The sequence below is a fragment of the Squalius cephalus genome (genome assembly GCF_949319135.1).
Source record: "Squalius cephalus genome assembly, chromosome: 24".
Classification (NCBI taxonomy): Eukaryota; Metazoa; Chordata; class Actinopteri; order Cypriniformes; family Leuciscidae; genus Squalius; species Squalius cephalus.
The window spans coordinates 17,849,331-17,870,281 of NC_137145.1; the positions used below are offsets into that span (position 1 = coordinate 17,849,331).

Genomic DNA, 20,951 nt, shown 5'->3' on the forward strand with positions numbered 1-20,951 from the left:
GTTGTAAAACACTTTGCTGCTATTGAGTTGTATTATGGGTAAAGTTAGGGGCAGGTGTGGTGGTATGGGTGGGTTTAAGGGTGGGTTAAGGTGTAAGGGAAGGGTCCACCTTGTACATCCACAAATGTAATTACATAAATTATTTACCGCTGTAATTGCATGCAGGTATTTTCAAAATATAAGTACAATGTAAAAACATGTAGACAATAAATTAATTGTATCAAACTATTAATTTCAATGTAAGTGTATCAAACTATTAATTTCAATGTAAGTAGTAAAGCCACCTAATATAAAGTGGGACCAAAATGTATATTATGCAGGTTGGATTTGCAAATTATCACTTATAACTGAAATGTGTATGTAACAGTCGGAATTTGAGCAAAATTATAATGCACAACACAAAAAAAGACCATAGTCCTCTTTAATAGTAGCCCTTCATCTATCAAGGCGCTGTTCAGCACAAGTGGTGCTGAATGGTGTCAAAGTTCCCTTGCGTTTTTATTTTCTCAATAATTCACTTGAACTAATCTGAACATGTTGTCTATATAGACCTACATCAAAAATAACACGCTGTTAGTCATTTTTTATATTATTTCTTCTATTTACCACAATACATAATTTCAGTCACTTTGTCCACGACCAAAACATTCTAAAGAATGAGTAGGTTTGGGATACATAGAATACCATAGGGTCACTCTCTTCTGGCATACATTTAGCTAAGAATCATACAACAATTACAACAATGTACAGGGATAAATTGCATGATCCCAATAAAACTCAGTCTTATCTCTATGCTCCACAAAGTTAACATATGTACAGCCACACTTCATCGAATCAGTTGTCATGCACACCAAAACAATTATGGACGAGTTTTAGTTCCTTGTCAAACAAGCAGATGAATATCACAGCACCTATGGCAGTTATGAATATAACAGCACCAAAAGGCTATTGTTTGATAGTCTCAAAAAATTGTAGCCTTGCAGTAAGCAACATGGCAAGCAATACACAAAAAGAGCGTTGTTTCCAACGTGTGGAAACTTACAATTATGAGATACTGTCATAGAATTAGAGAAAACCAATAGAGTATCATGCCAATCCATAACTATTGCCATAGACAATGCGGATTACTGTAGGTCATATTCAGTTCTATAGTCAATGCAGGTATTTGAGAGATTCAGTTTCTGATTACTGATTTCACTTACATTCAGGTTATTAATTCAGACATCTTGCACTTTATTTAAGTGTTCTTAGCCTATTTATTTGTTTATAGTATACTTGGTTAGCCTTGTATTACTTTTTCAGTTAAAATAAAAATAACAATAATGGTCTAACCATAATTTTCTTACCAATTCTGTTGACCCGAGACCATCAATGGAGTTATTTTTCTTGATTGTATGCTGCATCGTCTCAGTGAAACTCGGGTCCACCACTAAAACACTCTGTCCACCGAGTGTAGAAAACTTACAGTCACTCTTCCTCGAGTCAGTCGTCATGCACACTTCATAATTATACCCGTGCGGCAGAGTTCCAGTGACTCCTGTGTCTGCGTAATGCGGTGGATAGTACGGAATAACAGGCAGGTTGGACTGAAAGAGGAAGCGAGATTGTCTCCATCTGTAGATCTTTACTGATATTATCACAACCACACAAGTGATAAATAGGAAAGAAACAGCGGCCAGTGCGAGAACTAAATAAAAAGTCAGGCTGTCGTTATATTGTTTTTCATGCGTAAAGTCTGTGAACTCTGACAGAACTTCAGGAAAGCTGTCAGCCACAGCCACGTTAATGGAGACCACAGCTGAGCGAGAGGGCTGTCCGTTATCCTCCACAACAACAGTGAGTTTCTGTTTGACAGCATCTTTATCAGTCACTTGTCGCACAGTTCTTATTTCTCCATTCTGTAAACCCACTTCAAACAGCGCTCTGTCTGTAGCTTTCTGTAGTTTATAGGAGAGCCAGGCATTCTGTCCAGAGTCCACATCAACAGCCACCACTTTAGTGACGAGATATCCAACATCTGCAGCACGAGGCACAATCTCAGCCACCACTGAACCGCCAGTCTGTACTGGATACAGAACCTGAGGAGCGTTGTCATTCTGATCTTGAATAGTAATTTTCACTGTCACGTTACTACTGAGTGGAGGAGAGCCTCCATCTTGCGCTTTTACCCGGAAGTGGAAATGTTTCAGTGTTTCATAGTCAAAAGAGCGCATAGCTGTAATCACTCCGCTGTCAGGTTGCACTGACACATATGATGAGACAGAGACTCCATTAACAGTGCTGTCTTCTAGAATATAAGAAACACGAGCATTCTGATTCCAATCAGCATCACTGGCTTTAACTGAAAATATAGAGACACCAGGTGTGTTATTCTCCACCACACAGGCCTCATAGTTAGTTTTCTCAAAGACAGGAGCATTGTCATTCACATCTGATATCTGCACACGGAGAGAGACACTGCTGGATAGCGCGGGAACTCCCTCATCAATACATATTACACTGATATTATAATCAGATTCTCTCTCTCTGTCCAGTTCCTGCTCTGTTTGCACACTGAAGAAACTGCTAGACTGAGATGTAATAGCAAAGGGAATAGCCTCACTTATGAAACACCGAACCTGGCCATTTACACCTGAATCAAGATCATCAACATTTAGCATTGCAACAACAGTACCAGACTTGGACCCTTCAGTTACTGAATGGGAACTTGACAGGATTTGAATACTAGGTGAATTATCATTAATATCCAACACATCAATAATTACTTTGCATGCGTTAGAGAGTCCTCCTTGATCTTTTGCCTGAATATTAAGCTCATAATGGCTCACTTTTTCATAATCAACTGGACCATTTAATATTAGTTCACCAGTTTTTTCATTAACAAGAAACATGTCGGCCACATTACTAGCCAATGTGTCAGATATGTAATACGTCACCACACTATTAGATCCTTCGTCTGCATCAGACGCGCTCACGACTGTTAATACAGTATCCTTTAGTGCGTTTTCTGTAATGGTGGTTTTATATTCTTTTTGTGCAAACACAGGAGCATTATCATTATTATCTAACACAGTAATGTGTATCTGTACAGTGCCAGAGAGCACTGGATCGCCTCCATCAAAGGCTTCTAACAACAAAGTAAATGAGCTTTGCGTTTCTCTATCAAGTGGTCTTTGTAAAATCATCTCGACATTTTTACTACCATCTGCCTGATTGTGAAATTGAAGACGGAATTTATCAGTCGATTTCAGAGAGTAACTCTGAAGACCGTTTGTTCCTACATCCGGATCGAAAGCTCTACCGAGCATAAACCCAGCACCAGCCACCGCCGATTCGCTGATCTCGAATCTAAAGTCCTTTTTCTGAAAACTGGGAGCGTTATCATTTATATCTGTGATTTCAATTGTAATCGTGTATAATTCCATCGGGTTGTCTAAAATCATTTGAAGATGCAAAGCACACGGAGTTGTTTTTGCACAAAGAGACTCGCGATCCATTTTCTCTCTGATAAGCAGCAACCCCGTGTTTCTGTTCAGTTCGATATATTCCGTTTTGTCTCTTGCAAACAGTCGCGCTTTTCCTGACTTTAAACGTTGCAAATCCAAGCCCAAATCCTGCGCAATGTTTCCCACCATCGATCCTTTTGCCATTTCTTCTGGAATGGAGTAACTGACCTGTCCTCGCGCTATGTGAATCAGAAGCGTCAAAAACAGCACCGAATGCTGTATCATTGCATCAGGCATTGTCTCAACTGCACAGATGGTTAAAAAAACAACAACAATAGATCCGTGTATCCTTTAAATATAGGAAATTCCAAATGCAGACATTAACTCCGTACACGACGACGAGAGATGAATAGAAGCATAGTGTAGGAAAAATATTCGAGGTGGCAACTATACTGCCTTTTTTTTCCCCGTGGTATTGTGTGATGCTGGGGGTGGGTCTGTGAAATACTGTTTCTCCGCGATTTGTCGATGAACAGCGGCCCTCTGAGTGTAAATAAAGAACTGCATAACAAAAATAGAACCTTAGACCTAGAAGCATTTTATCAACGAATATTATTTTCTAGGCCTATATCACACTGCAAATATCATACGCAGAATGCCATAATTTGTTCCAGGACCTTTTGTTGATTAAATAAAAATATATATATTATGTAGGTTGGTTGTGCAAATGATCACTTACAGTATAAGTAAAATTTGTATGTAACAGTCGGAATTCGAGCAAAATTATAATGCTGGCACTAATCACAACACAATAAAAAAGACCATAGTCCTCTTTAATAGTAGCCCTTCATCTAACGAGGCGCTGTTCATCACAAGTGGTGCTGAATGGTGCCAAAGTTCCCTTGCGTTTTTATTTTCTCAATAATTCACTTGAACAAATCTGAACATGTTGTCTACATAGGCCTACATCAAAAATAACACGCTGTTAGTCATTTTTTATGTTATTTATTCTATTTACCACAATATATAGTTTCAGTCACTTCTTTGTCCACGACCAAAACATTCTAAAGAATGAGTAGGTTTGGGATACATAGAATACCATAGGGTCACTCTCTTCTGGCATACATTTAGCTAAGAATCATACAAAAATTCCAACAATGTACAGGGATAAATTGCATGATCCCAATAAAACTCAGTCTAATCTCTATGCTCCACAAAGTTAACATATGTACAGCCACACTTCCTCGAATCAGTTGTCATGCACACCAAAACAATTATGGACGAGTTTTAGTTCCTTGTCAAACAAGCAGATGAATATCACAGCACCTATGGCAGTTATGAATATAACAGCACCAAAAGGCTATTGTTTGATAGTCTCAAAAATGTTTAGCTTGTTAGTAAGCAACATGGCAAGCAATAAACAAAAAGAGTGTTGTTTCCAACGTGTGGAAACTTATAATTATGAGATACTGGTCATGGAATTAGAGAAAACCAATAGAGTATCATGCCAATGCATAACTATTGTATGCTTTAACAAATTCATAGAAAATTCATATAAATCTCATTCGTACGTTTTGTATCTGTTCATGTTCAGGTTAAGGGGTGCAGGTTATGTTGGCATGACGATGGTGAGAATGTAAGTTTTGTTTTACTTTTATACCATAGATGGAACAAGTTAGTGCTTGTGCAAATATTAATGCTATGCACTTGTAAGGTGAGCATGTTGTGATTATACAGTGTATATTAGACATATAGTATTTTCATAGACAATGCGGATTACTGTAGGTCATATTCAGTTCTATAGTCAATGCAGGTATTTGAGAGATTCAGTGTCTGATTACTGATTTCACTTACATTCAGGTTATTAATTCAGACACCTTGCACTTTATTTAAGTGTTCTTAGCCTATTTATTTGTTTATGGTATACTTGGTTATCCTTGTATTACTTTTTCAGTTAAAATAAAAATAAAAATAATAGTCTAACCAAAACTTTCTTACCAATTCTGTTGACCCTAGACCGTCGATGGAGTTATTTTTCTTGATTGTATGCTGCATCGTCTCAGTGAAACTCGGGTCCACCACTAAAACACTCTGTCCACCGAGTGTAGAAAACTTACAGTCACTCTTCCTCGAGTCAGTCGTCATGCACACTTCATAATTATACCCGTGCGGCAGAGTTCCAGTGACTCCTGTGTCTGCGTAATGCGGTGGATAGTACGGAATAACAGGCAGATTGGACTGAAAGAGGAAGCGAGATTGTCTCCATCTGTAGATCTTTACTGATATTATCACAACCACACAAGTGATAAATAGGAAAGAAACAGCGGCCAGTGCGAGAACTAAGTAAAAAGTCAGGTTGTCGTTATATTGTTTTTCATGCGTAAAGTCTGTGAACTCTGACAACACTTCAGGAAAGCTGTCAGCCACAGCCACGTTAATGGAGACCACAGCTGAGCGAGAGGGCTGTCCGTTATCCTCCACAACAACAGTGAGTTTCTGTTTGACAGCATCTTTATCAGTCACTTGTCGCACAGTTCTTATTTCTCCATTCTGTAAACCCACTTCAAACAGCGCTCTGTCTGTAGCTTTCTGTAGTTTATAGGAGAGCCAGGCATTCTGTCCAGAGTCCACATCAACAGCCACCACTTTAGTGACGAGATATCCAACATCTGCAGCACGAGGCACAATCTCAGCCACCACTGAACCGCCAGTCTGTACTGGATACAGAACCTGAGGAGCGTTGTCATTCTGATCTTGAATAGTAATTTTCACTGTCACGTTACTACTGAGTGGAGGAGAGCCTCCATCTTGCGCTTTTACCCGGAAGTGGAAATCTTTCAGTGTTTCATAGTCAAAAGTGCGCATAGCTGTAATCACTCCACTGTCAGGTTGCACTGACACATATGATGAGACAGAGACTCCATTAACAGTGCTGTCTTCTAGAATATAAGAAACACGAGCATTCTGATTCCAATCAGCATCACTGGCTTTAACTGAAAATATAGAGACACCAGGTGTGTTATTCTCCACCACACAGGCCTCATAGTTAGTTTTCTCAAAGACAGGAGCATTGTCATTCACATCTGATATCTGCACACGGAGAGAGACACTGCTGGAGAGCGCGGGAACTCCCTCATCAGTACATATTACACTGATATTATAATCAGATTCTCTCTCTCTGTCCAGTTCCTGCTCTGTTTGCAAGCTGAAGAAACTGCTGGATGACGCAATAGCAAAAGGAATATTGTCATTTATGTGGCAATGAACCTGACCATTCAACCCGGAGTCAAGATCATATACGTTTAACATTGCCACAACAATGCCAGGTCTAGACTCCTCAGATATCGAATTTGACATAGATACGATGCTTATCATTGGCTTGTTATCATTCATATCTGAGAGATCAATTATAACTTTACATGAATCAGACAGTCCTCCTTGGTCGCGTGCTTGAATGTTTATTTGATAACGACTTGCTTTCTCAAAGTCAGCTGAGCCTTTTAAGGATATTTCCCCGCTTCGTGCGTCAACCATGAATAAATCATTTACATCTCCAGTGCCTGACATGTAGTACGTTATAATCGCATTCGAACCTTCATCTGCATCAGAAGCGCTGACGGACGTGATAACAGTGTCTTTAGGTGTATTTTCAGCAAGAGTGGCTTTGTACACCCTATGACTGAACACAGGGGGATTGTCGTTATTATCTAGCACTGTTACATGTATCCGCACAGTACTGGTCAACTGAGGCTCTCCTCCATCCATTGCTGTTAACAACAAAGATAACTGCTTTTTGTTTTCACGGTCTAGAGTCTTTTGTAGCACCATCTCCATGTTTCTGTCGCCATCCGTTTGACTTTGCAAACTTAATACAAAATTATCTGTCGGTTTAAGTGAATAGCTTAAATGACAATTAGATCCAACATCCAGATCAATCGCGTTTTCCAACATGAATCTGGCTCCGGTTACAGCTGACTCGCTTATTTCAAATGTAATCTCACCTTTTGGAAAACTCGGAGCGTTATCATTTATGTCGGTAATTTCCACCGTGACATCGTACCATTCCATTGGATTTTCCAAAATCAGCTGAAGATGTAAAGCGCAAGGAGTCGTTTTAGCACAAAGAGCCTCGCGGTCTATTTTTTCCTCGGTGAGAAGTATCCCCCTCTCATTATTCAATCCGACGAATTCGGTGTTGTCTCCAGCAAATATGCGCGCTTTCCCTGACTTCAGTCTTTTTAAATCCAAACCCAAACCTTGGGAAATATTTCCGACGATAGACCCTTTTGCCATTTCTTCTGGAATGGAGTAGCTGATCTGCCCTCTCACCGAGTATTGACACATAATCATAAAAAACGCCGCAGCCTGCCACATTACAGAGCTAGCCATTTCCCCCCTTTGTTCTGCAGATCCTGAAGATCGGTTGGTTTAAATAGAAAATAAAGACGTTATGTGAAAGTAAGAACTAGCATAGTACGACGAGGATATCTATTTACAGAACATCCGACAAAATAATTGTTTCGAGTCATCAGGCTTTCGTTAGCTGTTCTCTGACATCACTTAAATGTGAGGGTATAGGTCTGAGAAATATAGAGCGACTGCGCTGCGTTGATCAACAGCGGCCCTATGAGCCTTATCTTTGAATTGCATTCATTTGTTTTTGATAAATCACAGAAGACCAGGACACAAGTAAAAATAAAAATGTAAATAAATTATTATTATCATTAATAATCATAATAATAATAATAATTTGTTGTGAAATTATTTGACTGAACTCAAAAGAAGGAAAAAAAAAAAAAAGATTATTACTGCGTTTGGCGCTGTCCAGTGGTGCTGAAACCTGTCCGTGCCATCTTAAACGAAGCACTTCCAAACGAAGCAGTGTTTTTGAGATTAGCCATCAAATACACCATTAGAGGACAAACAATTTATAAGAAAAAAACATTTAAAAAGGGCTTTATCTTACCAATTCCGAAAGACTGTTTTCTTCTATAAAGTTCTTTTCTTGGATTGCGCGCTGCATCGTCTCAGTGAAACTCGGGTCCACCACTAAAACACTCTGTCCACCGAGTGTAGAAAACTTACAGTCACTCTTCCTCGAGTCAGTCGTCATGCACACTTCATAATTATACCCGTGCGGCAGAGTTCCAGTGACTCCTGTGTCTGCGTAATGCGGTGGATAGTACGGAATAACAGGCAGATTGGACTGAAAGAGGAAGCGAGATTGTCTCCATCTGTAGATCTTTACTGATATTATCACAACCACACAAGTGATAAATAGGAAAGAAACAGCGGCCAGTGCGAGAACTAAATAAAAAGTCAGGTTGTCGTTATATTGTTTTTCATGCGTAAAGTCAGTGAACTCTGACAGCACTTCAGGAAAGCTGTCAGCCACAGCCACGTTAATGGAGACCACAACTGAGCGAGAGGGCTGTCCGTTATCCTCCACAACAACAGTGAGTTTCTGTTTGACAGCATCTTTATCAGTCACTTGTCGCACAGTTCTTATTTCTCCATTCTGTAAACCCACTTCAAACAGCGCTCTGTCTGTAGCTTTCTGTAGTTTATAGGAGAGCCAGGCATTCTGTCCAGAGTCCACATCAACAGCCACCACTTTAGTGACGAGATATCCAACATCTGCAGCACGAGGCACAATCTCAGCCACCACTGAACCGCCAGTCTGTACTGGATACAGAACCTGAGGAGCGTTGTCATTCTGATCTTGGATTATAATGTCCAAAGTCACATTAGTGCTGAGGGGTGGAGAACCTCCATCTTGTGCTTTCACACAGACACGAACACTTTTCATTTGCTCATAGTCAAAACCGCGCAGCGCGTGCACCACTCCACTGTCAGCATTTACTGATATAAAAGAGGAAACAGGGGATCCACCCACTGTAGTTTCATCTAGAAGATACGAAATACGAGCGTTCTGGTTCCAGTCATCATCTTGAGCACTCAGAGTAAATATGGACAAACCAGGTGAATTATTTTCAGTAACATATGCAGTGTAAATACTCTTTTGAAACCTGGGCGGATTGTCATTAACATCTGATACTTTCAGATTTAAAGTTTTCTGACTGGAAAGCGCAGGAGACCCTGAATCTGTAGCTGTGATTGTGATATTATATTCTGCCACACGTTCACGATCTAAAGCAGCATCAGTAACTAAAGTGTAATAATTCCGCAGTGAAGACTGAAGTTTGAATGGTGTGTTTCTATTAATTGTACAGTCAACGTGTCCATTGTCTCCTGCATCTAGATCTTTGACACTGAAAATAGCGATAGTGGTTCCAACAGTTGCGTCTTCAGTAACCGGGCTTGAAAATGACATAACACTGATAACTGGTGCATTATCATTAACATCAATTAAATCAACTATGACTTTAGCCGAGTTTCCTAAACCGCCTTGGTCCTTTGCTTCGATATCAATTTCGTATTTTATTGCTTTTTCGTAGTCAACCGGCCCAGTTAGTGTTATAACACCTGTTTTTTCATCGATTTTAAAAATGTCATTTATGTTCCCTTTAAAATTAGCAAAACTGTATAAAATCAAACTATTTGCACCACTGTCTGCATCACTAGCATTAACAATTGTAATATAGCTTCCTTTAGGTGAATTTTCTTTTACTGTTGCTCGGTAAAGTGACTGGTTGAACACTGGCGCGTTGTCATTTGCATCTAGTACAGTGATTTCTATTTTCATATTACCAGATCTTTGAGGGTTTCCTCCGTCGACCGCTGTGAGAATGAGAGACAGTCGGGGATGCTGCTCTCTGTCTAGAGGTTTCTGCAGCACCATTTCAGCATATTTGACTCCATCGGGGCGCGAGTGTTCTTTAAGAATAAATTTATCATTAGGTGACATAGTATAATGTTGTAGTGCGTTTAGACCTACATCAGGATCATCTGCGCCTCCCAGTAAAAAAAGAGCTCCAGGTGCGGCCGATTCACTTATTTCAAGACTAATTTCATCGTTAGCAAATGTTGGAGAGTGATCGTTTACATCTAATATTTCTACCGTAACATGATGTAGCTCCATTGGATTATCAAGTATTATTTCAAATGTGAAGCTGCACGGAGTGGTTTCAGCGCAAAGCTGCTCTCGGTCAATTCTCTCCTTCACAACCAAAATCCCTTTGTCTGTTTTCAGCTCTACGTATTCAGTGCTGTCGCCAGACACGATACGAGCTCGACCCGAGCGCAGTCTTTGAGCATCCAGACCAAGATCATGAGCTATATTCCCGATAAGAGATCCTTTCTTCATTTCCTCTGGAACTGAGTAACGAATCTGCGGGTTTATGTTTGAGATCAAGCAAACGGCCATGATGAATAAGACCCTCCATAGGAAAACACCATCCAATAGTTGTCCTCGCGATTGGAAACAATGAATCCTTCCACGAACCGTAATCACAAACATTTTAATATATTAAGTATTCAGATTACAATCTAAAGATGGTGTTCTACATTCGAAATATCCACGGATTAATCCAGCTAGGTCGCTGTTAGTCAGTGACTGTGTCCCTTCATCGACTCTCTTTAGTCTCCTCCACAATCTCCTAACCAGCATCAGCACAGCTCCACCAATCATAGGAGATCACCTACATGCTTTTCTACAAATCAACAGCGGCCCTTAGAGTTGAGAGCGAGAAACGACAATAATAAAAGCACTGACATATCTCAGAACTAGAACTGCATTCCGTCCTTTGATCTGAACAAAAATAGAACAGGATAAAATATCCCAAAATAACTATATAATCAAACAACCTTTAAACTCTCTCATAATAAATGTTAATATTGTTTTACGTTTAGTAGTAAAAAAGATAAATATTTACTATTCTTATTAACATGTGAGATAACCTCCTTTACAGATAAAATCTTATGAATGGCTCATTTTATTTTTTTTTTTTTTTTTTTTTTAAGATAATACTGTACAATCAGCTTCCGTTCGTTAACACTGGCTAATGCACTAGAGAACTAACAGTGAACAATACAACATTTGATAATCTAGGTCAGATTTGTTTAACAAATAAATGATTGTTTATTGCAAATTAATTTTCGGTCAAAACACGTTAACAAACATTGATTCATACAACCTGAGAATATGTTACAGTGTTAGAAATGTATAGTATGCAAAAATGAATAATTAACTATATAAATAAAAGTTGTAAAAATGCAATTTATTTTTAGTTCATGGTTGCTAATGCATTAATGTTAACGAATTAAACCTTATGGTAAGTGTTACAGACGATGTAACAGGCTTTTTTATTACTAGCCACAATTTACTGCATGTTATTACATTATTTCAGTCTTTTAAAGAACAGCCTATCTTACCATTTCTTGCGATTCTGGATCTTCTAAGAAGTTCTTTTCTTTCATTGCGCGCTGCATCGTCTCAGTGAAACTCGGGTCCACCACTAAAACACTCTGTCCACCGAGTGTAGAAAACTTACAGTCACTCTTCCTCGAGTCAGTCGTCATGCACACTTCATAATTATACCCGTGCGGCAGAGTTCCAGTGACTCCTGTGTCTGCGTAATGCGGTGGATAGTACGGAATAACAGGCAGATTGGACTGAAAGAGGAAGCGAGATTGTCTCCATCTGTAGATCTTTACTGATATTATCACAACCACACAAGTGATAAATAGGAAAGAAACAGCGGCCAGTGCGAGAACTAAATAAAAAGTCAGGTTGTCGTTATATTGTTTTTCATGCGTAAAGTCAGTGAACTCTGACAGCACTTCAGGAAAGCTGTCAGCCACAGCCACGTTAATGGAGACCACAGCTGAGCGAGAGGGCTGTCCGTTATCCTCCACAACAACAGTGAGTTTCTGTTTGACGGCATCTTTATCAGTCACTTGTCGCACAGTTCTTATTTCTCCATTCTGTAAACCCACTTCAAACAGCGCTCTGTCTGTAGCTTTCTGTAATTTATAGGAGAGCCAGGCATTCTGTCCAGAGTCCACATCAACAGCCACCACTTTAGTGACGAGATATCCAACATCTGCAGCACGAGGCACAATCTCAGCCACCACTGAACCGCCAGTCTGTACTGGATACAAAACCTGAGGAGCGTTGTCATTCTGATCTTGGATTATAATGTCCAAAGTCACATTAGTGCTGAGGGGTGGAGAGCCTCCATCTTGTGCTTTCACACAGACACTAACACTTTTCATTTGCTCATAGTCAAAACCGCGCAGAGCGTGCACCACTCCACTGTCAGCATTTACTGATATAAAAGAGGAAACAGGGGATCCACCCACTGTAGTTTCATCTAGAAGATACGAAATACGAGCGTTCTGGTTCCAGTCATCATCTTGAGCTCTCAGAGTGAATATGGATAAACCAGGTGAATTATTTTCAGTAACATATGCAGTGTAAATACTCTTTTGAAACCTGGGCGGATTGTCATTAACATCTGATACTTTCAGATTTAAAGTTTTCTGACTGGAAAGCGCAGGAGACCCTGAATCTGTAGCTGTGATTGTGATATTATATTCTGCCACACGTTCACGATCTAAAGCAGCATCAGTAACTAAAGTGTAATAATTCCGCAGCGAGGATTGTAATTTAAATGGAATATTTTGATTAATTGTACAGTCAACGTGTCCATTGTCTCCTGCATCTAGATCTTTGACGCTGAAAATAGCGATAGTGGTTCCAACAGTTGCGTCTTCTGTCACTGGACTTGAAAATGACATAACACTGATAACTGGTGCATTATCATTAACATCAATTAAATCAACTATGACTTTGGCTGCGTTTCCTAAACCACCCTGATCTTTAGCTTCTATGCTAATTTCGTATTTCTTAGCTTTTTCATAGTCAAGCATTCCAGTTAGAGTGATAACACCTGTTTTTTCATCTATTTCAAAAACGTTATTTATGTTCCCTTTCAAATTAGCAAAACTGTATGAAATCAAACTATACATTCCACTATCTGCATCAGTAGCATTAACAGTTGTAATATAAGTTCCTTTGAGGGAATTTTCTTCAATTGTTGCTCTGTAAACTGACTGGTTAAAGACAGGTGCGTTATCATTTGCATCTAGTACATTCACCTCTATTTTTATTTTTCCAGATCTTTGAGGATTTCCTCCGTCGACCGCTGTGAGAATGAGAGACAGTCGTGGACGCTGCTCTCTGTCTAGAGGTTTCTGAAGCACCATTTCAGCATATTTGACTCCATCGGGCCGCGTATGTTGTTTCAGAATAAAATAATCATTAGGTGACATCATATAATTTTGGAGGGCATTTACACCTACATCAGGATCATCTGCGCTTCCCAGTAAGAAACGAGCCCCATGTGTGGCCGATTCGCTTATTTCAAGGTTAATTTCCTCTTTAGGAAATGTTGGCGAGTGATCGTTTACATCCAATATTTCTACCGTAACATGATGTAGCTCCATTGGATTATCAAGTATTATTTCAAATGTGAAGCTGCACGGAGTGGTTTCAGCGCAAAGCTGCTCTCGGTCAATTCTCTCCTTCACAACCAAAATCCCTTTGTCTGTTTTCAGCTCTATGTATTCAGTGCTGTCGCCAGACACGATACGAGCTCGACCCGAGCGCAGTCTTTGAACATCCAAACCAAGATCATGAGCTATATTCCCGATAAGAGATCCTTTCTTCATTTCCTCTGGAACTGAGTAACGAATCTGTGAGTTTGTGTTTGAGATCAAGCAAACGGCCATGATGAATAAAACCCTCCATAGGAAAACACCATCCAATTGCTGTCCTCGCGATTGGAAACAATGAATCCTTCTACAAACTGTTATCACAAACATTTTTATATTTTAAGTATTCAGATTACAATCTGAAGATGGTGTTCTACATTCGAAATATCCACGGATTAATCCAGTTAGGTCGCTGTTAGTCAGTGACTGTGTCCCTTCATCGACTCTCTTTAGTCTCCTCCACAATCTCCTAACCAGCATCAGCACAGCTCCACCAATCACAGGAGATCACCTACAAGCTTTTCTACAAATCAACAGCGGCCCTTAGAGTTGAGAACGAGAAACGACAATAATAAAAGCACTGACATATCTCAGAACTAGAATGGCATTCCGTCCTTTGATGTAAACAAAAATAGAACAGGATAAAATATCCCAAAATAACTATATAATCAAACAACCTTTCAACTCTCTCATAATACATTTTAATATTGTTTTACGTTTAGTAGTAAAGAGATTTATAATCAATATTCTTAGTAACGTGAGATCACCCCCTTTACAGATAAAATCTTATGAATGGCGCATTTTTTTTATTTATTTTTTAAAGATAATACTGTACAATCAGCTTCCGTTCGTTAACACTGGCTAATGCACTAGTTATGAACTAGCAGTGAACAAAACAACATTTGTTAATCTAGGTCAGATTTAATTAACAAATATATTATTGTTTATTGCAAATTTATTTTCGGTCAAAACACGTTAACAAACATTGATTCATAAAACCTGAGAATATGTTACAATGTTAGAAATGTAAAGTATATATAAAAATTGGTAATTAACTATACAAATAAATGTTGTAAAAATGCTATTTATTTTTAGTTCATTGTTGCTAATGCATTAATTAATGTTAACGAATTAAACCTTATGGTAAAGTGTTACAGACGATGTAACAGGCTTTTTATTACTAGCCACAATTTACTGCATGTTATTACATTATTTCAGTCTTTTAAAGAACAGCCTATCTTACCATTTCTTGCGATTCTGGATCTTCTAAGAAGTTCTTTTCTTTCATTGCGCGCTGCATCGTCTCAGTGAAACTCGGGTCCACCACTAACACACTCTGTCCACCGAGTGTAGAAAACTTACAGTCACTCTTCCTCGAGTCAGTCGTCATGCACACTTCATAATTATACCCGTGCGGCAGAGTTCCAGTGACTCCTGTGTCTGCGTAATGCGGTGGATAGTACGGAATAACAGGCAGATTGGACTGAAAGAGGAAGCGAGATTGTCTCCATCTGTAGATCTTTACTGATATTATCACAACCACACAAGTGATAAATAGGAAAGAAACAGCGGCCAGTGCGAGAACTAAATAAAAAGTCAGGTTGTCGTTATATTGTTTTTCATGCGTAAAGTCAGTGAACTCTGACAACACTTCAGGAAAGCTGTCAGCCACAGCCACGTTAATGGAGACCACAGCTGAGCGAGAGGGCTGTCCGTTATCCTCCACAACAACAGTGAGTTTCTGTTTGACAGCATCTTTATCAGTCACTTGTCGCACAGTTCTTATTTCTCCATTCTGTAAACCCACTTCAAACAGCGCTCTGTCTGTAGCTTTCTGTAGTTTATAGGAGAGCCAGGCATTCTGTCCAGAGTCCACATCAACAGCCACCACTTTAGTGACGAGATATCCAGCATCTGCAGCACGAGGCACAATCTCAGCCACCACTGAACCGCCAGTCTGTACTGGATACAAAACCTGAGGAGCGTTGTCATTCTGATCTTGGATTATAATGTCCAAAGTCACATTAGTGCTGAGGGGTGGAGAGCCTCCATCTTGTGCTTTCACACAGACACTAACACTTTTCATTTGCTCATAGTCAAAACCGCGCAGCGCGTGCACCACTCCACTGTCAGCATTTACTGATATAAAAGAGGAAACAGGGGATCCACCCACTGTAGTTTCATCTAGAAGATACGAGATACGAGCGTTCTGGTTCCAGTCATCATCTTGAGCACTCAGAGTAAATATGGATAAACCAGGTGAATTATTTTCAGTAACATATGCAGTGTAAATACTCTTATGAAACCTGGGCGGATTGTCATTAACATCTGATACTTTCAGATTTAAAGTTTTCTGACTGGAAAGCGCAGGAGACCCTGAATCTGTAGCTGTGATTGTGATATTATATTCTGCCACACGTTCACGATCTAAAGCAGCATCAGTAACTAAAGTGTAATAATTCCGCAGCGAGGATTGTAATTTAAATGGAATATTTTGATTAATTGTACAGTCAACGTGTCCATTGTCTCCTGCATCTAAATCTTTGACGCTGAAAATAGCGATAGTGGTTCCAACAGTTGCGTCTTCTGTCACTGGACTTGAAAATGACATAACACTGATAACTGGTGCATTATCATTAACATCAATTACATCAACTATGACTTTAGCCGAGTTTCCTAAACCACCCTGATCTTTTGCCTCGATGCCAATTTCGTGTTTTTTTGCTCTTTCATAGTCAAACATTCCAGTTAGAGTGATAACACCTGTTTTTCTATCGATTTTAAAAATGTCATTTCTGTTGCTTTTGAAATTAGCGAAACTGTAGGAAATTAAACTGTTTGCTTCACTATCTGCGTCACTGGCATTTACAGTTGTAATATAAGTACCCTTAGGCGCATTTTCCGCTATTGTTGCCCTGTAAACTGACTGGTTAAAGACAGGTGCGTTGTCATTTATATCTAGTAGAGTGACTTCTATTTTCATATTACCAGATCTTTGAGGATTTCCTCCGTCGACCGCTGTGAGAATGAGAGACAGTCGTGGATGCTGCTCTCTGTCTAGAGGTTTCTGAAGCACCATTTCAGCATATTTGATTCCATCGGGGCTCGAATGTTCTTTCAGAATAAAATAATCACTAGGTGATATAGTATAATGTTGTAGTGCGTTTAGACCTACATCAGGATCATCTGCGCTTCCCAGTAAAAAAAGAGCTCCAGGCGCGGCCGATTCACTTATTTCAAGACTAATTTCATCGTTAGGAAATGTTGGTGAGTGATCGTTTACATCCAATATTTCTACCGTAACATGATGTAGCTCCATTGGATTATCAAGTATTATTTCAAATGTGAAGCTGCACGGAGTGGTTTCAGCGCAAAGCTGCTCTCGGTCAATTCTCTCCTTCACAACCAAAATCCCTTTGTCTGTTTTCAGCTCTACGTATTCAGTGCTGTCGCCAGACACGATACGAGCTCGACCCGAGCGCAGTCTTTGAGCATCCAGACCAAGATCATGAGCTATATTCCCGATAAGAGATCCTTTCTTCATTTCCTCTGGAACTGAGTAACGAATCTGTGCGTTTGTGTTTGAGATCAAGCAAACGGCCATGATGAATAAAACCCTCCATAGGAAAACACCATCCAATGGCTGTCCTCGCGATTGGAAACAATGAATCCTTCTACAAACCGTAATCACAAACATTTTAATATATTAAGTATTCAGATTACAATCTGAAAATGGTGTTCTACATTCGAAATATCCACGGATTAATCCAGTTAGGTCGCTGTTAGTCAGTGACTGTGTCCCTTCATCGACTCTCTTTAGTCTCCTCCACAATCTCCTAACCAGCATCAGCACAGCTCTACCAATCACAGGAGATCACCTACATGCTTTTCTACAAATCAACAGCGGCCCTTAGAGTTGAGAGCGAGAAACGACACTAATGAAAAGCCACGAAGCGTCTTAGAAGCAGAACTGAATTCCGTTATTTGGTCTGAACAAAATTAAAACAACATAAAACAACCCAACATAACAATTTAGAATAGGCAATAACCCTCCAATTTTAATGTGACAATTATTCCTACTGTACTCTAAGTAGTACTAAGACAAAGCAATAATTTTACCTAGTTAGATAAAAATACGTTTAATAATAATACTTTACGATAAGGTTCCGTTCGTTAACATTAGTTATTGCATTAGATATTCTATAATGAATAATACTTAGACAGCATTCATTATTCTAGGGTAATTTAATAAATTAATTTAATTTACCTTTTTTAAAATATTGATCGTTCAAAGTATATCTAATGGTAATATATACACAACTTATTTTGTTGAAAATGTATTATTAAATATAGAAGTTAACAATAACCTAGATCAATAGAAGAAAAAACTTCTACAGATTACAGATTTAATACAGTCGGCCAGACTTTCTAATGTTATACTATTCACAATTTATTGTGTTTAATTTTAATTTTATATAGACTTTATGTCAGTCATTATAAGAACAGGCGATCTTACCATTTCCTGCAATTCTGGATCTTCTAAGCAGTTTTTTTCCTTGATTGTATGCTGCATCGTCTCAGTGAAACTCGGGTCCACCACTAAAACACTCTGTCCACCGAGTGTAGAAAACTTACAGTCACTCTTCCTCGAGTCAGTCGTCATGCACACTTCATAATTATACCCGTGCGGCAGAGTTCCAGTGACTCCTGTGTCTGCGTAATGCGGTGGATAGTACGGAATAACAGGCAGGTTGGACTGAAAGAGGAAGCGAGATTGTCTCCATCTGTAGATGTTTACTGATATTATCACAACCACACAAGTGATAAATAGGAAAGAAACAGCGGCCAGCGCGAGAACTAAATAAAAAGTCAGGCTGTCGTTATATTGTTTTTCATGCGTAAAGTCTGTGAACTCTGACAATACTTCAGGAAAGCTGTCAGCCACAGCCACGTTAATGGAGACCACAGCTGAGCGAGAGGGCTGTCCGTTATCCTCCACAACAACAGTGAGTTTCTGTTTGACAGCATCTTTATCAGTCACTTGTCGCACAGTTCTTATTTCTCCATTCTGTAAACCCACTTCAAACAGCGCTCTGTCTGTAGCTTTCTGTAGTTTATAGGAGAGCCAGGCATTCTGTCCAGAGTCCACATCAACAGCCACCACTTTAGTGACGAGATATCCAACATCTGCAGCACGAGGCACAATCTCAGCCACCACTGAACCGCCAGTCTGTACTGGATACAGAACCTGAGGAGCGTTGTCATTCTGATCTTGGATTATAATGTCCAAAGTCACATTAGTGCTGAGGGGTGGAGAGCCTCCATCTTGTGCTTTCACACAGACACTAACACTTTTCATTTGCTCATAGTCAAATCCCCGCAGCGCGTGCACCACTCCACTGTCAGCATTTACTGATATAAAAGAGGAAACAGGGGATCCACCCACTGTAGTTTCATCTAGAAGATACGAGATACGAGCGTTCTGGTTCCAGTCATCATCTTGAGCACTCAGAGTGAATATGGATAAACCAGGTGAATTATTTTCAGGAACATATGCAGTGTAAATACTCTTTTGAAACCTGGGCGGATTGTCATTAACATCTGATACTTTCAGATTTAAAGTTTTCTGACTGGAAAGCGCAGGAGACCCTGAATCTGTAGCTGTGATTGTGATATTATATTCTGCCACACGTTCACGATCTAAAGCAGCATCAGTAACTAAAGTGTAATAATTCCGCAGTGAAGACTGAAGTTTGAATGGTGTGTTTCTATCAATTGTACAGTCAACGTGTCCATTGTCTCCTGCATCTAGATCTTTGACACTGAAAATAGCGATAGTGGTTCCAACAGTTGCGTCTTCAGAAACTGGGCTTGAAAATGACATAATACTGATAGCTGGTGCATTATCATTAACATCAATTAAATCAACTATGACTTTAGCTGAGTTTCCTAAACCACCTTGGTCCTTTGCTTCGATATCAATTTCGTATTTTTTTGCTTTTTCGTAGTCAAGCAGCCCAGTTAGTGTTATAACACCAGTGGTTTCATTTAACTCAAATATCACACCAACGACCTTTATATTCGTAAAACTGTAGGAAATTAATTTATTAGCACCGCTGTCAGCATCACTTGCATTAACTGTTGTTATGTAAGTTCCCTTTGGCAAATTTTCTGCTATCGTTGCTCTGTAAATTGTCTGGTTGAATACTGGCGCGTTGTCATTTACATCTAGTACATTCACAGCTATTTTTACGTTACCTGATCTTTGCGGATTTCCTCCATCAATTGCTGTAAGAGTGAGAGAAAGTAGTGGATGTTGTTCCCTATCTAAAGGTTTCTGAAGCACCATTTCAGCATATTTGACACCACCTTGTCGTGCATGCTGTTTTAAAATAAAATTATCATTCGGTGATAAGACATAATTTTGGAGAGCATTCACGCCCACATCAGGATCATCTGCGCTTCCTAGTAAGAAACGAGCCCCAGGCGCGGCCGATTCACTTATTTCAAGATTAATTTCATCTTTAGGAAATGTTGGTGAGTGATCGTTTACATCCAATATTTCTACCGTAACATGATGTAGCTCCATTGGATTATCAAGTATTATTTCAAATGTGAAGCTGCACGGAGTGGTTTCAGCGCAAAGCTGCTCTCGGTCAATTCTCTCCTTCACAACCAAAATCCCTTTGTCTGTTTTCAGCTCTATGTATTCAGTGCTGTCGCCAGACACGATACGAGCTCGACCCGAGCGCAGTCTTTGAACATCCAGACCAAGATCATGAGCTATATTCCCGATAAGAGATCCTTTCTTCATTTCCTCTGGAACTGAGTAACGAATCTGTGCGTTTGTGTTTGAGATCAAGCAAACGGCCATGATGAATAAAACCCTCCATAGGAAGATATGTTGCAGTAGCTGTCCTCGCGAGTGGAAACAATGAATCCTTCTACAAACCGTAATCACAAACATTTTAATATATTAAGTATTCAGATTACAATCTGAAGATGGTGTTCTACATTCGAAATATCCACGGATTAATCCAGTTAGGT

The 20,951-nt window shown here is 39.5% G+C and overlaps 5 protein-coding genes across 17 annotated transcripts in view; all 5 read right to left on the reverse strand.

Moving 5' to 3' along the window:
* The window catches only part of LOC307152417 (protocadherin gamma-C5-like), a gene marked incomplete at its 5' end in the record, with an annotated part of 153,623 nt that overhangs the window by 86,931 nt on the left and 45,741 nt on the right, over positions 1 to 20,951 (reverse strand). The gene's annotated exons all lie outside the window — the stretch shown is intronic.
* LOC307152065 (uncharacterized protein) lies at positions 784 to 10,934 on the reverse strand (the record flags this gene model as incomplete). The annotated part of the gene is made up of 4 exons (XM_079860459.1): positions 8,413 to 10,934; positions 3,955 to 4,007; positions 1,347 to 3,795; positions 784 to 789 (listed from the first exon to the last, which is right to left on the reverse strand). The coding sequence occupies exons 1-4, from the start codon at positions 10,864 to 10,866 to the stop codon at positions 784 to 786; spliced, it is 4,962 nt and encodes a 1,653-aa protein (XP_079716585.1). The 5' UTR covers positions 10,867 to 10,934.
* Positions 3,772 to 8,029, reverse strand: LOC307152424 (protocadherin gamma-A8-like). The gene has a single exon (XM_079861061.1). The coding sequence runs from the start codon at positions 7,833 to 7,835 to the stop codon at positions 5,397 to 5,399; it is 2,439 nt and encodes an 812-aa protein (XP_079717187.1). The 5' UTR covers positions 7,836 to 8,029; the 3' UTR covers positions 3,772 to 5,396.
* On the reverse strand, positions 11,772 to 14,790 carry LOC307152421 (protocadherin gamma-A3-like; the record flags this gene model as incomplete). The annotated part of the gene is made up of 1 exon (XM_079861058.1): positions 11,772 to 14,790. Exon 1 carries the CDS (start codon positions 14,232 to 14,234, stop codon positions 11,772 to 11,774), a length of 2,463 nt encoding a protein of 820 aa, XP_079717184.1. The 5' UTR covers positions 14,235 to 14,790.
* LOC307152066 (uncharacterized protein) lies at positions 14,730 to 20,871 on the reverse strand (the record flags this gene model as incomplete). The annotated part of the gene is made up of 2 exons (XM_079860460.1): positions 14,730 to 17,607; positions 18,421 to 20,871. 2 exons carry the CDS (start codon positions 20,869 to 20,871, stop codon positions 15,139 to 15,141), a joined length of 4,920 nt encoding a protein of 1,639 aa, XP_079716586.1. The 3' UTR covers positions 14,730 to 15,138.

What these genes read in the sequence shown, in the direction of transcription:
- LOC307152424 (XM_079861061.1), bottom strand. Translation starts at nt 7,835, where the DNA reads ATGGCTAGCTCTGTAATGTGGCAGGCTGCGGCGTTTTTTATGATTATG.